Here is a 16,744-nt window from a genome sequence, read left to right as displayed (position 1 = left end):
ACTCTGCTCAATATTATGTAGCAGGCTAGATGGGAGTGGGGTTTGGCGGAGAATGGATACACATATATGTATGGCTGAGTCCCTTCACTGTTCACCTGAAACTATCACAGCATTGTTAATCAGCTATACCCCAATACAAAATAAAAAGTTCAGAAGAAAAAAATAGAAGGATTATAAATAAAAGATGAAATCAATATGTACCTTTATACTACCATCTGTGTTACAAAAAGGTAGGCTTGAATTTTTGAAATCTTTCTTCTGGTTCTTAGTATATAGAAGGCACAGCTTTTAGATACCATGCTGGCGTTGGGGGTGGATACATAGGTGAACAAACACATAGTCCTCTCTCAAGGCTTTACTCAGGTTCATGGTTTGAGGAACAGGCACATGCTTTTGAGCTAAGAAAATGACGAAGCTACTTGATTGCAAAAAAAGAGAAGAAAACTGCAGAGAAGGCTTCAGAAAGGAGGAAATACTTTACACATGAGAGAGATTTCAGCAGAGGAAATACCATGTGTAGAGTCATCAAAGTAGAAATGGCTGAAAGGTTTGGGGAAGAGCAGGTAAGTTTGACTGCAAGTGATGTCTGACTGAAACACAAATCTGACAGAGCTTTATAATAACCACAAATATCTGAGCTTTAGTCTTTTGTGCTGAGGAACCTCTGAAGAGTTTTGAATAAGAGAATCATAGGTCAGTGTTGTTTTGGGAAGCTGCATAAAAGATGGTTTGAACATAGAGAAAGGTTGCCTGTGAGGCTATTGCAGTGGTCTTAGTGGGATAGTAAGTCTTCGTCATTAAGAAAGTTGCAGAAGGAAATGAGTATGATAAACATTACATCATTTATAGAACCTGCCAACTGATTGGACACAGAGCAGTAATGAACATGATAACCAGGAAGATTTTCAGATTTAGGGACATTATGAGTTTGCTTTTAGATGTTAAGTAGTTGTTACCTTTGGGACAAGGAGTAAATATTTCCTGAAAATCTAAAAAAAACAACCTTTTAGATCATAGGTTGAAATAGAGCCAAAGAAATTTTTATCATCCGAACATACTTCTTACTTCACAGAAACATAGTTTAATCTCAGATATATCAAGCCCTATTCTAAATTCATGATCTGAAATATTCATATTTTATAGTATACACATGAACACACACATACATGTGAAATTATAGATTTACTGGTATTCTTTCAGAGATTGTGTTTAAACATACTGTTAATGCTTAAATAACTTATGTCCCATATATACATGACTATATATATGACTGTATGTGTTAGCAGATCTTTTACTGTTTTAATTAGAATTCTTAACAAAGAAAGATTTTTTTCCCCCTCTGAGAGATTTAAGCAATTTTGTCTAATTGTTCCTTATGTTAAACTACCATATTATAAGCTTCTTTGGAATAATAAAATAGTAGTGCAGTTATCCTTTTAAGGATCTCTGGGTTGTTATGCCATTACAGCTTGGTGGCATTCTGCTGACTACAGATTGGTGAATGAGAGGGGATAACATTAAGATGGTTTCTTTTACACTGTTTCATAAAAGCATTACCAGTATGTTATTTAGTAAAATGTTTATGTTATTAAAAATTTGAATGTAAGGAGTTCAATGTAATCTACCTCAACATTACAAAGAGGATTGTCAACTATCAATCAAGTGCATAAAACTGAGCGAATTCATTTGTATGCTATTTATTTGAACTAAATCTCTAATAAGCCTCTTCTGCTAATTGGACTTAACATTTATGTTGCTAAATGAGAAGCATTTTGGCTGCTATATAGGGTGGTAAGACTTACCCAGTGGAATAAACAACTAACATCTGTTATCCTATCCTGCTCCAGCTTGGCTTTTACAAGTTAAGGTTATCAGCCCTGAAGACAAGGTTATCAAATATGTGAATCTCTGGCACACCTGCATTTATATGAAGGCAAAGAAATAGCACATCATGAGTAAAGACCAGCTAACCAAAAGATACTGAGTATAGCTAGTTTATTTTCTTTTAACCTTTAAAAGCCTTACAACCTTGAACAAAAACTAGTGGAAATTAAAATTTTTCAAAAATGACTTTTTATAGTTAGTGTCACTTTTTTGGTTAGCATTTTCCTACCTGTACAAATTGATGCTGATAGTTGTTCAGTTCAGTTCAGTTCAGTTGAGTTGCTGAGTCATGTCTGACCCTTTGCAGCCGCGTGAACCGCAGCACACCAGGCCTCCCTGTCCATCACCAGCTCCAGAGTTTACCCAAACTCATGTCCATTGAGTCCATGATGCCATCCAGCCATCTCTCATCCTCTGTTGTCCCCTTCTCCCCTTGCCTTTAATCTTTCCCAACATCAGAGTCTTTTCAAATGAGTCAGCTCTTTGCAGCAGGTGGCCAAAGGATTGGAGTTTCAGCTTCAGCATCAGTCCTTCCAGTGAACACCCAGGACTGATCTCCTTTAGGATGGACTGGTTGGTCTCCTTGCAGTCCAAGGGACTCTGAAGAGTCTTCTCCAACACCACAGGTCAAAAGCATCAATTCTTTGGCGCTCAGCTTTCTTTATAGTCCAACTCTCACATCTATACCTGACCACTGGAAAAACCATAGACTTGACTAGACAGACCTTTGTTGACATGATAGTTGTTAGGTTAACTGTAATTGCTTTTATAACAAATTTGTACTTATTTTCTTTAAAAAGAAGCTAAATTCGGATTTGGCTGAGCTTCGAAAAGAAAAAGAAGATTTACTAAAGACAGTAGAATCTTCATCTGAAATCACATGTTTGACTGAAGAAGTTGCCCAGGTAACAGTTCCACGGATACAGATTACATCACTTGGCCCTTCAAGGAGCATGGATTTGGAAATGAAGCAATTGCAGTGTAAACTAAAGGTGATTATAAATTTTATTAAAGATGAAAATGTGTTATTTAAAGATATGTTTAAAGATATCCTTAAAGAATATTTTAAGAATATCATTAAAGAATCCTTAAAGATATGTTTCTGTCAATTCTAATTTAACTTTACTAATAAAGGTAAATTATGGTATAAATAATCCTTAAATTATTAATACTACACTTAGCCTCATCTTTCTTTTTAACATGATAGATTCTTATCTGGTAATTCATAATACTATTTGTTGAAAAAAATGACAAGACACTATGAGATCCTAACTTAGGAGATGATGGAAACCGGCCATTGCCATTTATTCCACTATTCAGTTCCTCTCTGCCTGCTACTGAGCAGAATTATTTTCAAACATGTAATGTATCAACATAAATAGATTTGCTTTCCTGTACATATTTGCTATTATTTTAATTTGGTGGTTCTTTGTTGGAGAAGGGGAACTAGAGGAAGAGAGAGGAGGCACAGAGCAAAGGTGAGTTGGTTTAATAGATTTCAGCAAGTTAAACCTGAGAGTGGGAATAAAAAGCAGTGTTCCTTTTGTTTACAAAGAATTATGTCTTAAGTCTAGGTGAAACTGTCAGCAACGTAAAAGTAAGATTGGCTTTATGCTAAAGAGGAATATCTTGTAAGCAATAGGATTTGTGAGTTTTAATTGGAAAGTTTACTTTCAAGTTTCTTAAAACATGCTCATTTATTCCTCACATATTAATTATTTTCTTCAGTGGGATTGCTTTCTGGAAGCTAAATGTATGTGGGACCATAGCTATAATGAGAGTTACTAGAAAGAAAATTCTGATTGAAAATGCACAGAATATAACAGTAATAACCATGACTGTTATGAGAGTATTAAGGTATAGAATTGTCCAATAGACTCTGCTGCTTTCAATCTAAAATATTATATGTGTTCTCTCTAATAATAACATCTTTAAATGAAGGATTACTAGTAGGATAAAGTAGGATAAAGTTTAAAATAAGTTCATGTACTATTGCTTGAAAATATTTTGCTTTATTATTAATAATCAGATAAAACAATTGATATTAACTTAGATGCTTATTAAAAGTCATTTTTCAGAGAGGTCTTGTGTACAGAACTTGCCTTAACAACTACATTTTCTAAGTTTTAACTACCTTACATAATAGAAAGGAGAAAAAATAGTTGTACAAGTTTGGGTCTGTATATCTTCTCTTAAAATCTGTTTCTGACTGAATAAAATGGAGTAAAATGTATAAATTGAACATTGCAGTGTTTAGATTTTATATGGAGGATAAAATCCATTGAGGTCTTCTGTGGCGATCTTGTCTACCACAGAGACTTTTATTCACAGTTCTGTGATTCTTATATTTGTCTTATGTGCCTAATAGCTTTGTTTTCACCAAGATAAAATAGAATGTTAAATCCAGGTATGTCTAATCTGACATCTAAATTTTTTAAATTGTCAGTAATTTTAAGTTGATTTTTAATTTACTTATTTGATTTTGCTTACTTTTAATACTTTGTAACAAATTTTGGTAATAGGCCTATATGGATATCTGTAAACTTCTTGGAGCATAGTGTCCCATGGTGTAAGTTTTTACCCATGTATAAATCATCCTCACTTTGAAAGAATGTGTCTTAAAGGTGAGACTAATAAGAATGCCTAAAGCAATTTAGATCATGCTTGACGTAAGTTTGAAGTGACATTGTCCATATCTAACTTGGAGTCCTGAAACACTGACCAGGCTACATAGGGACGAAGAGGATAAATCCTTACTTTTGTCTTATTTCATGCTTTAATATGGAAATATTCTGGAAGACTAGGTACTTTTAAGTACCTAGTAATCTAGTTACTACAATTTATGTTTTGATATTCTGTTGGTTTACTAGGATTGCCATAACAAAATACGATGCAGTGGCTGGCTTGAATAATAGAAGGTTGTTTTTTTTTTTTCCCCATAGTTCTGGAGTCTAGAAATCTAAGCTGAAAGTAGTGGCAGGTTTGATTTTCTATGGGAAAGGCTAGAGATCTCTTCAAGAAAATTAGAGATACCCAGGGAACATTTCTTGCAAAGATGGGCTCGATAAAGGACAGAAATGGTATGGACCTAACAGAAGCAGAAGATATTAAGAAGAGGTGGCAAGAATACACGGAAGAACTGTACAAAAATGATCTTCACGACCCAGATAATCATGATGATGTGATCACTCATCTAGAGCCAGACATCCTGGAATGTGAAGTCAAGTGGGCCTTAGCATCACTACAAACAAAGCTAGTGGAGGTGATGGAATTCCAGTTGAGCTATTTCAAATCCTGAAAGATGATGCTGTGAAAGTGCTACACTCAATATGCCAGCAAATTTGGAAAACTCAGCAGTGGCCACAGGACTGGAAAAGGTCAGTTTTCATTCCAATTCCAAAGAAAGGCAATGCCAAAGAATGCTCAAACTACCGCTCAACTGCACTCATCTCTCACGCTAGTAAAATAATGCTCAAAATTCTCCAAGCCAGGCTTCAGCAATACGTGAACCATGAACTTCCATATGTTCAAGCTGGTTTTAGAAAAGGCAGAGTAACCAGAGATCAAATTGCCAACATCCACTGGATCATGGAAAAGGCAAGAGAGTTCCAGAAAAACATCTATTTCTGCTTTATTGACTATGCCAAAGCCTTTGACTTTGTGGATCCCAATAAACTGTGGAAAATTCTGAAAGAGATGGGAATACCAGAGTACCTTACCTGCCTCTTGAGAAACCTATATGCAGATCACGAAGCCACAGTTAGAACAGGACATGGAACAACAGACTAGTTCCATATAGGAAAGGACTCCAAAAGGAGTACGTCAAGGCTGTATATTGTCACCCTGCTTATTTAACTTCTATGCAGAGTACATCATGAGAAACGCTGGGCTGGAAGAAGCACAGGCTGGAATCAAGATTGCCAGGAGAAATATCAATAACCTCAGATATGCAGATGACACCACCCTTATGGCAGAAAGTGAAGAGGAGCTAAAAAGCCTCTTGATGAAAGTGAAAGAGGAGAGTGAAAAAGTTGGCTGAAAGCTCAACATTCAGAAAACGAAGATCATGGCATCTGGTCCCATCGCTTCATGGGAAATAGATGGGGAAACAGTGTCAGACATTATTTTGGGGGGCTCCAAAATTACGGCAGATGGTGACTGCAGCCATGAAATTAAAAGACGTTTACTCCTTGGAAGAAAAGTTATGACCAACCTAGATAGCATATTCAAAAGCAGTAATGCCTTTGTTGGCATTACTTTGCCAACAAAGGTCCGTCTAGTCAAGGCTATGGTTTTTCCTGTGGTCATGTATGGATGTGAGAGTTGGACTGTGAAGAAAGCTGAGTGCCGAAGAATTGATGCTTTTGAACTGTGGTGTTGGAGAAGACTCTTGAGAGTCCCTTGGACTGCAAGGGGATCCAACCAGTCCATCCTAAAGGAGATCAGCCCTGGGATTTCTTTGGAAGGAATGATGCTAAAGCTGAAACTCCAGTTCTTTGGCCACCTTATGCAAAGAGTTGACTCATTTGAAAAGACCCTAATGCTGGGAAGGATTGGGGGCAGGAGGAGAAGGGGACGACAGAGGATAAGATGGCTGGATGGCATCACCGACTTGATGGACGTGAGTTTGAGTGAACTCCGGGAGATGGTGATGGACAGGGAGGCCTGGCTTGCTGTGGTTCATGGGCTTGCAAAGAGCTGGACATGACTGAGCAACTGAAATGAATTGAACTGAACTGAACTGAAGGCCTCTTTTCTTGTCTTGTGGATGGCCACCTTCTTGCTGTGCCCTCACACTGCCATCTCTCAGGCTGTGTGGCATGTTTTAATTCTTCTCTTATAAGGAAACCAGTCATATTAGATAAACGCCTTCCCATGTGACCTCATTTTACCTAATTCAGTTCAGTCGCTCAGTCGTGTCGACTCTTTGTGACCTCATGAATTGCAGCACGCCAGGCCCACCTGTCCATTACCAACTCCCAGAGTTTCCCAAACTCATGTCCATGAAGTTGGTGATGCCATCCAGCAATCTCATCCTCGGTTGTCCGCTTCTCCTCCTGCCCGTAATCCCTCCCAGCATCACGGTCTTTTCCAATGAGTCAACTCTTTGCATGAGGTGGCCAGAGTATTGGAGTTTCAGCTTCAGCATCATTCCTTCCAATGAACACCCAGGACTGATCTCCTTTAGGATGGACTGGTTGGATCTCCTTGCAGTCCAAGGGACTCAAGAGTCTTGTCCAACCACACAGTTCAAAAGCGTCAATTCTTCGGCTCTCAGCTTTCTTCACAGTCCAACTCTCACATCTATACATGACCACTGGAAAAACCATAGCCTTGACTAGACAAACCAAGTACATTTTTAGGTACTCTGAAGGGGAAGGTTAGGACTTTAGCATATGGATTTTGCCAGAACACAATTCAGCTCATAACAGGTATCAAATTGCTAACACGATTTTCCAAGAAATAGAGTATGTTCTACTCAATATGTTTTATACCTATTTTTTAAAAAAACCTGCTTAGATTTGACTCTCTTAAAGATCACATCTATCTGTTTGGTTTTATCCAATGAATTTAAACTTTTCTATGTAAATTCTTAGGTATACCTCTGAGATGTACACGGTTCATTCAGAGATGAGAGGGCTCATGTGCATTTTCTGTAGCTTCATTTTTATGCACATTAGACACATTTTCTCAAGGAACTCAACTTTATATAGATAGATAATAAGATACGTAGTGACATAAAACTGCCTTCCAGTAAATGATATATACATTGGTTATTTCTATTTAATTTGTAACTTTTTATGCAATCTGGATTGAATAGTGCACTAATTTATATTTGTGATTTTTTTGACCTCTTTTTGCCATATACTGTGTTCTCTTCCAGCTTTCCAGTAAGTTAATAATGAAGAATAATACTTTTTAAACTAGTTTTACTTTATATATAATCTATTGTCAGTCTAGTTCTAAGTCTTTTAAAAATGTTAACTCATTACTCGTTTCAAGCCTATGAGAGAAGTTCTATTATTATATGTATTTGATAGTTAAGAAACCTGAGTAAGTTAATTGTTCAAGGTCACAAAGCTACTACAGAGGCAGAGCTGAGATTAGAACTCAATCAGTAGGGCTCTAGATCCATGCTTTTATTCAGAAATTTTAAAAAGAATTTAATAAACTTAAACCAAAAAACTCTAACCAAGATAGATTATTACCATTATGACATCTTTGAAATATGTCTTTTACTCCAGATTTTGTAGCTGCAGATAAATATTATGTTGTAGGAATTGGAAAAGGGTCAGGGGACCTAGGTTTTGATCATTTTTCATCCAGTAGCTTCTAGGACCTGACTGAGGAAATTACTTAGCTTTTCCAGAGGTCTAGAGCAGGACAACTTTGTACCCATTTCAAAAGGATTTTGGAGGATTAAAATAGCTGTGAGATTTAGAGAGTCTAACAAAAGTATCTATAAGCTAGCATTGTTTTATTTATTATAATTCTGTAATCCCTCAATTATCCAGAAGTCAGAATTACTGCATTTTTCAGCCACCTAAAATAACAACCATAAATTTAAAAACATAAAAGAATCAGTTATCTTAAAATCTACTTAGTTTATTCTGTTGAAGATATTTTCACTCTTAATTTACTACCTATTGTTTTTTATTTTAAATACAGCTGTAATGAGTTTGTTTACCTTCTCAGCAGAAAACACCAAATTAGAAGTATGCATACTAAGGGACAGGGTGATTGTTTTTAGGCAGAAATATTGCGAGAAGTAAGAAATTATGATCAACAGATTGATAGATAAAGAAAATATAAAAATGCTAAGGTAAAAATACAAAATTAGAAAAACAGCAGCCTGGGACCATTCAGAGCAAGGCTGAGTAGCCATTTATATCATGATGTATTTTAAAGGCATCACTATATAATGATACAGTAGTAATAAATTAGACATAGTAAGATACCAATTAATGTAGTGATAATATTTATAATATAATATCATTATATTAAAGTATCACTATTGCTTAATGTGGGGCTTCCCTGGTGGCTCGGCTGGTAAAGATAATCTGCCTGAAATGTGGGAGACCTGGGTTCAATCCCTGGATTGGGAAGATTCCTTGAAGGAGGGAATGGTCTACACACTCTAGTATTCTGGCCTGGAGAATTCCATGGACTGTATAGTCCATGGGGCCACAAAGAGTCAGACAACCGAGTGATGTTCACGTTCACTTTAATTGGTTAATGTAATCTTGAATTATTATTTCTAAATGAATGAACAGTCATTCCAGAAAGAATTTGACTATTAAATTATTATTTTATTATATTAGTTTAATACTTTAAAAATTTAACACATGAATAAATTTCTGTCAACACTATCTTATAGGTAAAAATCCAAAATATCAAAACCACTAAATAATATCTTAGGGTACATGTTTTCCTGGAATTTGAGTCAAAATTGAAAGCTAGGGATCCCTGGCACTCTAGTTACTACCTCTGGCCCCTAAGCTGTGCAAACAACAAATTCCACAATGCTGTTCTGCTTTGAAAAACTAATAATTATATATAAATACTTCCCAGGTTGCTCAGTGGTAAAGAATCCACCTGCCAATGCAGGAGACACGGGTTTGATCCCTGGGTCAGGAAGATCCCCTGGAGAAGAGAATGGCAACGCACCCCAGTATTCTTGCCTGGGAAATCCCATGGACACAGGAGCCTGGGTGGGCTGCAGTCCATGGAGCCACAAAGAGAGTTGGACAGGACTTAGCAACTAAACAGCAACAATATAGGTTCAAGGAAGAAAGTATTTAGTATTCATGAGATTCTTGATCAGTTATTTATTATTGTCTAACAAATTATCCAAAATGTAGCAGTTTAAAACAATAGCAATTTATGATCCAGTGGGTTCACTAGGTAGTTCTTTTGGGCTGTTTGCTGGGTACCCTCACACACCTGCATTCTTCTAAACCAAGGATTTATCTGGGCTGGAAGTTCCAAGAGAGCCTCACTCACGGCTTACGATTGGTCTGTTGGCTTCATCTGGGGTACTTCAGTATTCTTCCAAATGGCCTTTCCTCTGTACTTGTTGGTAGGTGATCCCAGAGCAGCATTACAAGAGGGCAAAGGTGCAAGCTACAACAATTTAAAGCCTGGATCTGATATTTGCATAATGTCATTCATGCCAGATATTTTCTGTCAAAGCAAATCACAGGCCAGATCAGATTAAGAGGGATGGGAGATAGACTCCATTCTATCCTCTTGGTGGGAGGTGCAGCAAAGTATTTGTGACTGTATTTAGTCTGATTATTAGTAAATCCGGAATTAGTTTTAAGTAATCTTATTAAACCATAAAAATACTTAGTAATACACATTTAAATTTTGTAAAATCTATATTTCCTATAAATATATTTTTGTAATATCTTTGCAATTATTATGAGTGTGTTCTTCTATGATTTTGACATGTTATATAAAAATTTTAGTGTGCCCTGATATTTCTATTAGAACATACAAAGTGAAACATTTTCAAGTGTTTAAATGTTCATTTTAATTATAACCATAATTTTTGCATTTTTATTACTGTTCATGAGAATGACATTTATATTTATGCTGCCTTAGAACAAGATTGCAAGGTATATTTAAATTTATATGTGTTTTTAATCTAGAATGCAACTAATGAACTCACTAAACAATCTTCAAACTTGAAGTCTCTGAAGTTTGAACTCCTAGCAAAAGAAGAACACATAAAGGAAATGCATGAAAAGTAGGTTGCTTTATATTTTTATCCATTGTATTTGGTGCCACCTAGTGGCAAGTAACTCTATTAAACACTTAACCCTAAGAAACAATACCAACATGTTAAAATTGTTTTCCTGTCTTAGTTTATGTTTGAACCTAAATAAGATGAAAGTTTAAAGAATATTATATATAGTATAGTTGATGGCAAGATAGTTACTACTTTTATTAATTAGAGTAAAAATGTTTAAAGTTAGATTTTCCTTCTTAGAGTCAACGTTTTAATCTTGAATAAATATCAGTTAATGGCCTAAACACTATGAACAGAAAACTTTAGAATGTAGGAATTATTTGACTAAAAATATATATATATATATAAATATGTACATATATATTATATATATTGATTTATATTGGAGTTGTTACTTGAGCTTGTAAAGCAAAGATGAAAAAAAGAGTTTTGTTTGTATTTAAAATAACTGAAGAGTTATGAAATATTGTACTTTGTGTATTTATACTAAAAAAGGAGTTTACAATGTTCTGTCTCACAGAATCAAAATTGTTTCCTTTCAATAACTTTTATAGGTATCTAGAGCTTAGAAGTGATGTGTTTAGAAAGAAGTTTAGTCATTCATAATTAGAGATCACTTACTTAAAAGTGATCTTAGTAGATAAGGAATTTCCCTAGTGGCTCAAATGGTAAAACATCTGCCTGCAGTGTGGGACCCGGTACAGTGCAGACGCAGGTTCATTCCTTGGGTCGGGAAGATCCCTTGGAAAAGAAAATGGCAACTCAGTCCAGTATTCTTGCTTGGAAAATCCCCATGGACAGAGGAGCCTGGTTGGGCTACAGTCCCTGGGGTCCCAAAGAGTCAGACAGGACTGAGCAAATTCACTTTCACTTTAGTAGATAAAAATGTTAGATAAGAAAATTGGTTAATTTTTTTTAAGCAGAATATCTTGAAGCTTCTTGATAGATTGAGTTAGTCTTACTTACTGTTTACCAATGAGGACTTTAGATAACATTCTTTGAATCCTGTCTTCTTTATCTGCCAGCTCTGGATCTCAAGTTAATAGAATTAACTCATAAAGTTCTTAGAATTGAAATACATGTAAAGCACTTATAACAGTGACTGGTACATAGTAAACATTCATTAAATGTTAGTTATTGTTGTTCTTATTATAATAGTAATAGTGGTTATTACATTTATCATTTTATACTTAGCATTATCACCTTAAGCTAAACTGATACATCAGTTCAATCACTGATATGTCTTTATATAATATTATAAATCACTTCAGTGTCTTTATATGATATTATCAAATTTTATACTTCTTTATTATAGAATTGTTTATCAGAAACAATCAGTGTTATGATTTTGATAATCTCTAAATGTTACTTGTATTTTTTTTGGAAGCATGAGTGGTATATAAATATAATAATTTTAAGTTTTCAAAAAATTTTATTAAGCTTTCTCAGTTCTTTTTTTAATGCATATGTTTATATAAAATACTGCATTTACCAAGTCACAGCTGGATTATAGATTTTAATATTTTACTCAAAATACTAACAGCAATATTTTAAACCAAGCAATTATTTTATTAATTTGCAATTAATCAGATAGCACTTAAAAATTTACAGTAGGTATAACATTGGATAATATGTAAGATACTATCACTATTGCAGTATTTTCTATCACTCTTGATAAGATACCTTTTTTTCCCTTTCAAGGATGTCTCGAATGGAGAGAGATATAACCATGAAAAGACATTTGATAGAGGACTTGAAATTTCGACAGAAAGTAAATTTGGAAAGTAATGAGAGCATTAATGAAATGCTAGAAAATCTTGAAAAAAAGGTATCAATTTTTATGTTCACTGACACTAAAAAAAAAGATCACTCCCCTTTGTATTTACTTGCTTAACTTCAATATTCAATCTTAACAAAATGTGTAGTAAATATTCATAAAATATACCTGTGTTGTTACATAATTACATCATTTGCTCTGAAAGTACATTTTTTGTTTTAAAATTCAAGACAAAATCTCACACATAATATAGCCATTCGTTCTTTTTATATTGTAAATATACCATGAGAAGTTCAGTTTAATTTTAAAAAATCTGTATTATTTTTGAGATTCAAACTTCTATTATTTTAAGCATTTTCTTTAAAACTACTATTTATGATAGAATTAAGCTTGTGTTTTAAATGAAAAAATATGCTAATAACTATCAGTTCTTCAAAAAGTGTACTCCCCACAATTGTTTTAAAGTATTTTCTTGTGCATGTTTAATTCAGTGTACTTAAGAAAAGAGTCATATTTAAAATAATTGTACACTATCTGACCCCAAAGTAAAATCAGCAGTTTGCTGACTAAGAGATATTTTTTGTTTAAAAAATTTTAAAAGCTGCTATTTACACAAATCATAAAGCAGCTTGTGCTTTGGCATTCACAAAATGTTATCCACTCCAGAGAGAACATCTCCCTTATTTTCCTTGTTGGAGATAAAAAATGTAAGTAATGCTCAAATGGAAGAGAGAAAATTTTACATGAGCAAGAACATGTGTACAGATTTTCTTTCTCTTTCTCCTCCACATATGCTCACAAATTATAATTACTTCATATAGGTTTTTTTCAATGCTATCTTTTAAATTTTGTTCATTTTGACTTCAATAATCATTTGAAGTATACAATGTTTGTATAAGAATTTATTTATCTTTAATAGTATTAAACTGAAAAAATGTTTTCTTCTGGTATTTTTTAGCATTTTTTTAAACATGTATTTATTTTTAATTAAAGGATAATTGCTTTATAATATTGGTTTGGTTTCTGCCACGCCTCAACATGAATTAGCCATAGGTGTACATATGTCCACTCCCTCTTGAACCTTCCTCCCAGCTCCCACCCTTTCCCGCCCCTCTAGGTTGTTACAGAGCCCCAGTTTGAGTTCCCTGAGTCATACAGCAGATTTCCACTGGCTATCTGTTTTACATGTGGTAGTGTATATGCCTCCATGCAACTCTCTCCATTCATCCCACTCTCTCCTTTCTCCTCCTGGCCCATGTCCATAAGTCTGTTCTCTGTCTGCATCTCCATTGCTGCCCTGCAAATAGGTTCATCAGTATCATCTTTCTAGATTTCATATATATGTGTTAATATACTATTTGTTTTTCTGTTTCTCACTTAACTTCACTCTGTATAATGGGCCTTAGGTTCATCCACCTTATTATAACTGACTCAAATGCATTTCTTTTTATGGCTGAGTAGTATTCCATTGTATACATTACCACAGCTTCTTTATCCATTCACCTGTCAAGGGACATCTAGGTTGCTTCCATATCCTAGCTATTGTAAATAGTGCTGCAGTAAACATTGCGGTATATGGATCAGTTCTGGTTTCCTCAGTGTGTGTGCCTAGAAGTGGTATTGCTGGGTCATATGATAGTTTATTCCTAGTCTTTTAAGGAATCTCCAAACTATCTTCCATAGTGACTGTATCAATTTATATTCCCAACAACAGTGAAAGAGGGTTCCCTTTTCTCCACACCCTTTCCAGCACTTACTGTTTCTGAAATTTTTGGTGATGGCCATTCTGACCAGTGTGAGGTGATATCTCATTGTAGTTTTGATTTACATTTCTCTAATAATGAGTCATGTTGAGAATCCTTTCATATATTTATTAGCTGATTGGTATGTCTCCTTTGGAGTCTTCTGCTGTTCTTTGAAATGCACAATAAATGTGTTGTATTACTTATTTAATTTTATCCTAAAAAGTACATGTTATATTGGAGAATACAAATTAAAGTTTTCTATGACTTGGCTTATTAAAGAATCAAAACAACCATCTTTTGCTTAAGAAAGTTCAGGTTAGTAATTAAAGGAAACGTAGTTAAAGATAATCTTGTATTATTAGGTAGAAGTCTACACATAGCAATATTCATGCTTTTTTGTGCAGTTTTTGGGTGTTGTTATTGACTTATGTATTGTTAGTCTCACTCACTACTGACTTCAGTGTGGTTAGTTCGTGCTTGCAGTGCTGTATGAGTTACACAAATCTTAGGCTTGAATTTGATATCACTTATGAGAAAATAAATGAAATGACTTATTCATGCATTCATTTGGTTTCTGTTAAAACAAATACAGTGTAGAACTAGACTGCCTTTACCAATAATATTTACCTTTGTGCTTTTAAAAAATTTTTATTTATTTTTTAATTGAAGGATAATTGCTTTACAGAATTTTGTTGTTTTCCGTCAAACTTCAAGCTTAACATGAATCAGCCATAGGTATACATATATATATATATATCCCCTCCCTTTTGAACCTACCTCCCATCTCCCTCCCCCTCCCACCCCTCTAGGTTAATACAGAGGCCCTGTTTGAGTTTCCTGAGACATACAGCAAATTCCCATTGGCTATCTATTTTACATATGGTAATGTAAGTTTCCATGTTACTCTCTCCATACATCTCTACCTTTGTGCATTTATTGTAGGTAAAGACATTAACTGAGGAGTGTTCCAACAAGAAAGTATCAATTGATTCACTAAAGCAAAGACTCAGTGTTGCTGTAAAAGAGAAGTCTCAGTATGAAGAGATGTATCAGCAAACTAAAGAGGAGTTAGAAAAAAAGGTATGGTTTAGGATATTTTAGCTTAGAGGTGGACTGTAACAATCTCTTTTTTATTTTTATTTCTCCCCAAACCTACTATGAGTTACTTAAATGTTTAAAATGTTCTGCAAAGGACATTTATATCTCTACCTAAAACACTAAGAATTTGTTTACTATTAAAGGTAATGCTATATTAGAGAGACAGATTTTGTTTATCTTGATGATTTATAATAAATGAAAACTGTTGTTAAGAACTTATATTTATATAAGTAGATATAAAGTTTTAGGTCCATAAAGGAGATCAGCCCTGGGTGTTCTTTGGAAGGAATGATGCTAAAGCTGAAACTCCAGTACTTTGGCCACCTCATGGAAGAGTTGACTCATTGGAAAATACTCTGATGTTGGGAGGGATTGGGGGCAGGAGGAGAAGGGGACGACAGAGGATGAGATGGCTGGATGGCATCACGGACTCGATGGACGTGAGTCTGAGTGAACTCCGGGAGTTGGTGATGGACAGGGAGGCCTGGCCTGCTGTGATTCATGGGGTCGCAAAGAGTCGGACACGACTGAGGAACTGAACTGAACTGAACTGAAAACTTATAAACTAATTAAATACTTCCATTTGATATATGAAATGTTTTAGTCCAAAATCCCTTCCATGTCTTTATGATTTATAATTTTTAAAAGAATAAATTTATTTCGATGATAAATATGTGGTTATATGTGCTCAAGATAGTCATTGAAAATAAAGTTTACTCAAATGAAAATAAATATAAGATATAAAGAGAGTAATGAAACCCTTTTTTTATCTTGCATCTCTAACTTCCAAATCTGTTTAAGAAACATATTTTTATTCTATGATTACTGGTCTTTTGCAGGATCTCAAGCTTACTTTCCTCCTGTCAAAAATAAATGAGACTGAATCTGCCATGGCAGAGATTGAAACAGCAGCATCTAAGCATCTTCAAGGATTAGCAATGCAAAGTGAGCAGGCCCTAGAAGGTGCACAGAAGAAATTGCTACTAGCCAGTGAGAAAGTAGAAGAGTTCACCATATTTGTGAAGGTTTGAATTATTTGCACTTTACTAACTGGTGCTTTAATTCAGGCGCAGAGGGCAGTGGCCTATTTCAGATTATCTGGGGTATTCTTGAATTTCCTTTCTGCATTCTTTCCCAAACCACAAAGCATCTTCCCGTACCCTACCCACCACACTATTCAGATTTTGTCTATGAAAGATGCATTTTTATAGCTTGAGTTTAAAAATGTCCACTATGTTTTTAATATTCTTTTTCTAGTATCAGTTTAGTTATGAAATTGTGGTGATCACATAAGCAAGACATGTTTTAAGACCAAAGAATTGAGTTATTTCCATTCCACTTTCTTTTAAAAATCACCCAAGCAAGAACAACCAGAAGCTTGATCCATGATCATTGATGTTAAGAGACAGAATTGAGTTATTTCCATTCCACTTCCTTTTAAAAATCAGCCAAGCAAGAACAACCAGAAGCTTGATCCATGATCAT

At 34.7% G+C, this 16,744-nt stretch overlaps 1 protein-coding gene across 1 annotated transcript in view; it reads left to right on the top strand.

Moving 5' to 3' along the window:
• Positions 1–16,744, top strand: part of LOC138080689 (centlein-like) — a 110,485-nt gene that overhangs the window by 55,224 nt on the left and 38,517 nt on the right. Inside the window, exons 6-10 of the mRNA XM_068973577.1 lie at positions 2,685–2,876; positions 10,539–10,636; positions 12,341–12,467; positions 15,104–15,241; positions 16,099–16,284. Coding sequence (XP_068829678.1) covers positions 2,685–2,876; positions 10,539–10,636; positions 12,341–12,467; positions 15,104–15,241; positions 16,099–16,284 — 741 coding nt within the window. The remainder of the gene's footprint in view (positions 1–2,684; positions 2,877–10,538; positions 10,637–12,340; positions 12,468–15,103; positions 15,242–16,098; positions 16,285–16,744) is intronic.

The sequence above is a fragment of the Capricornis sumatraensis genome, chromosome 6 (genome assembly GCF_032405125.1).
Source record: "Capricornis sumatraensis isolate serow.1 chromosome 6, serow.2, whole genome shotgun sequence".
Lineage (NCBI taxonomy): Eukaryota > Metazoa > Chordata > Mammalia > Artiodactyla > Bovidae > Capricornis > Capricornis sumatraensis.
The sequence above is the reverse complement of the archived record's forward strand: the minus strand, read 5'-3'. Positions and strand labels throughout refer to the sequence as shown.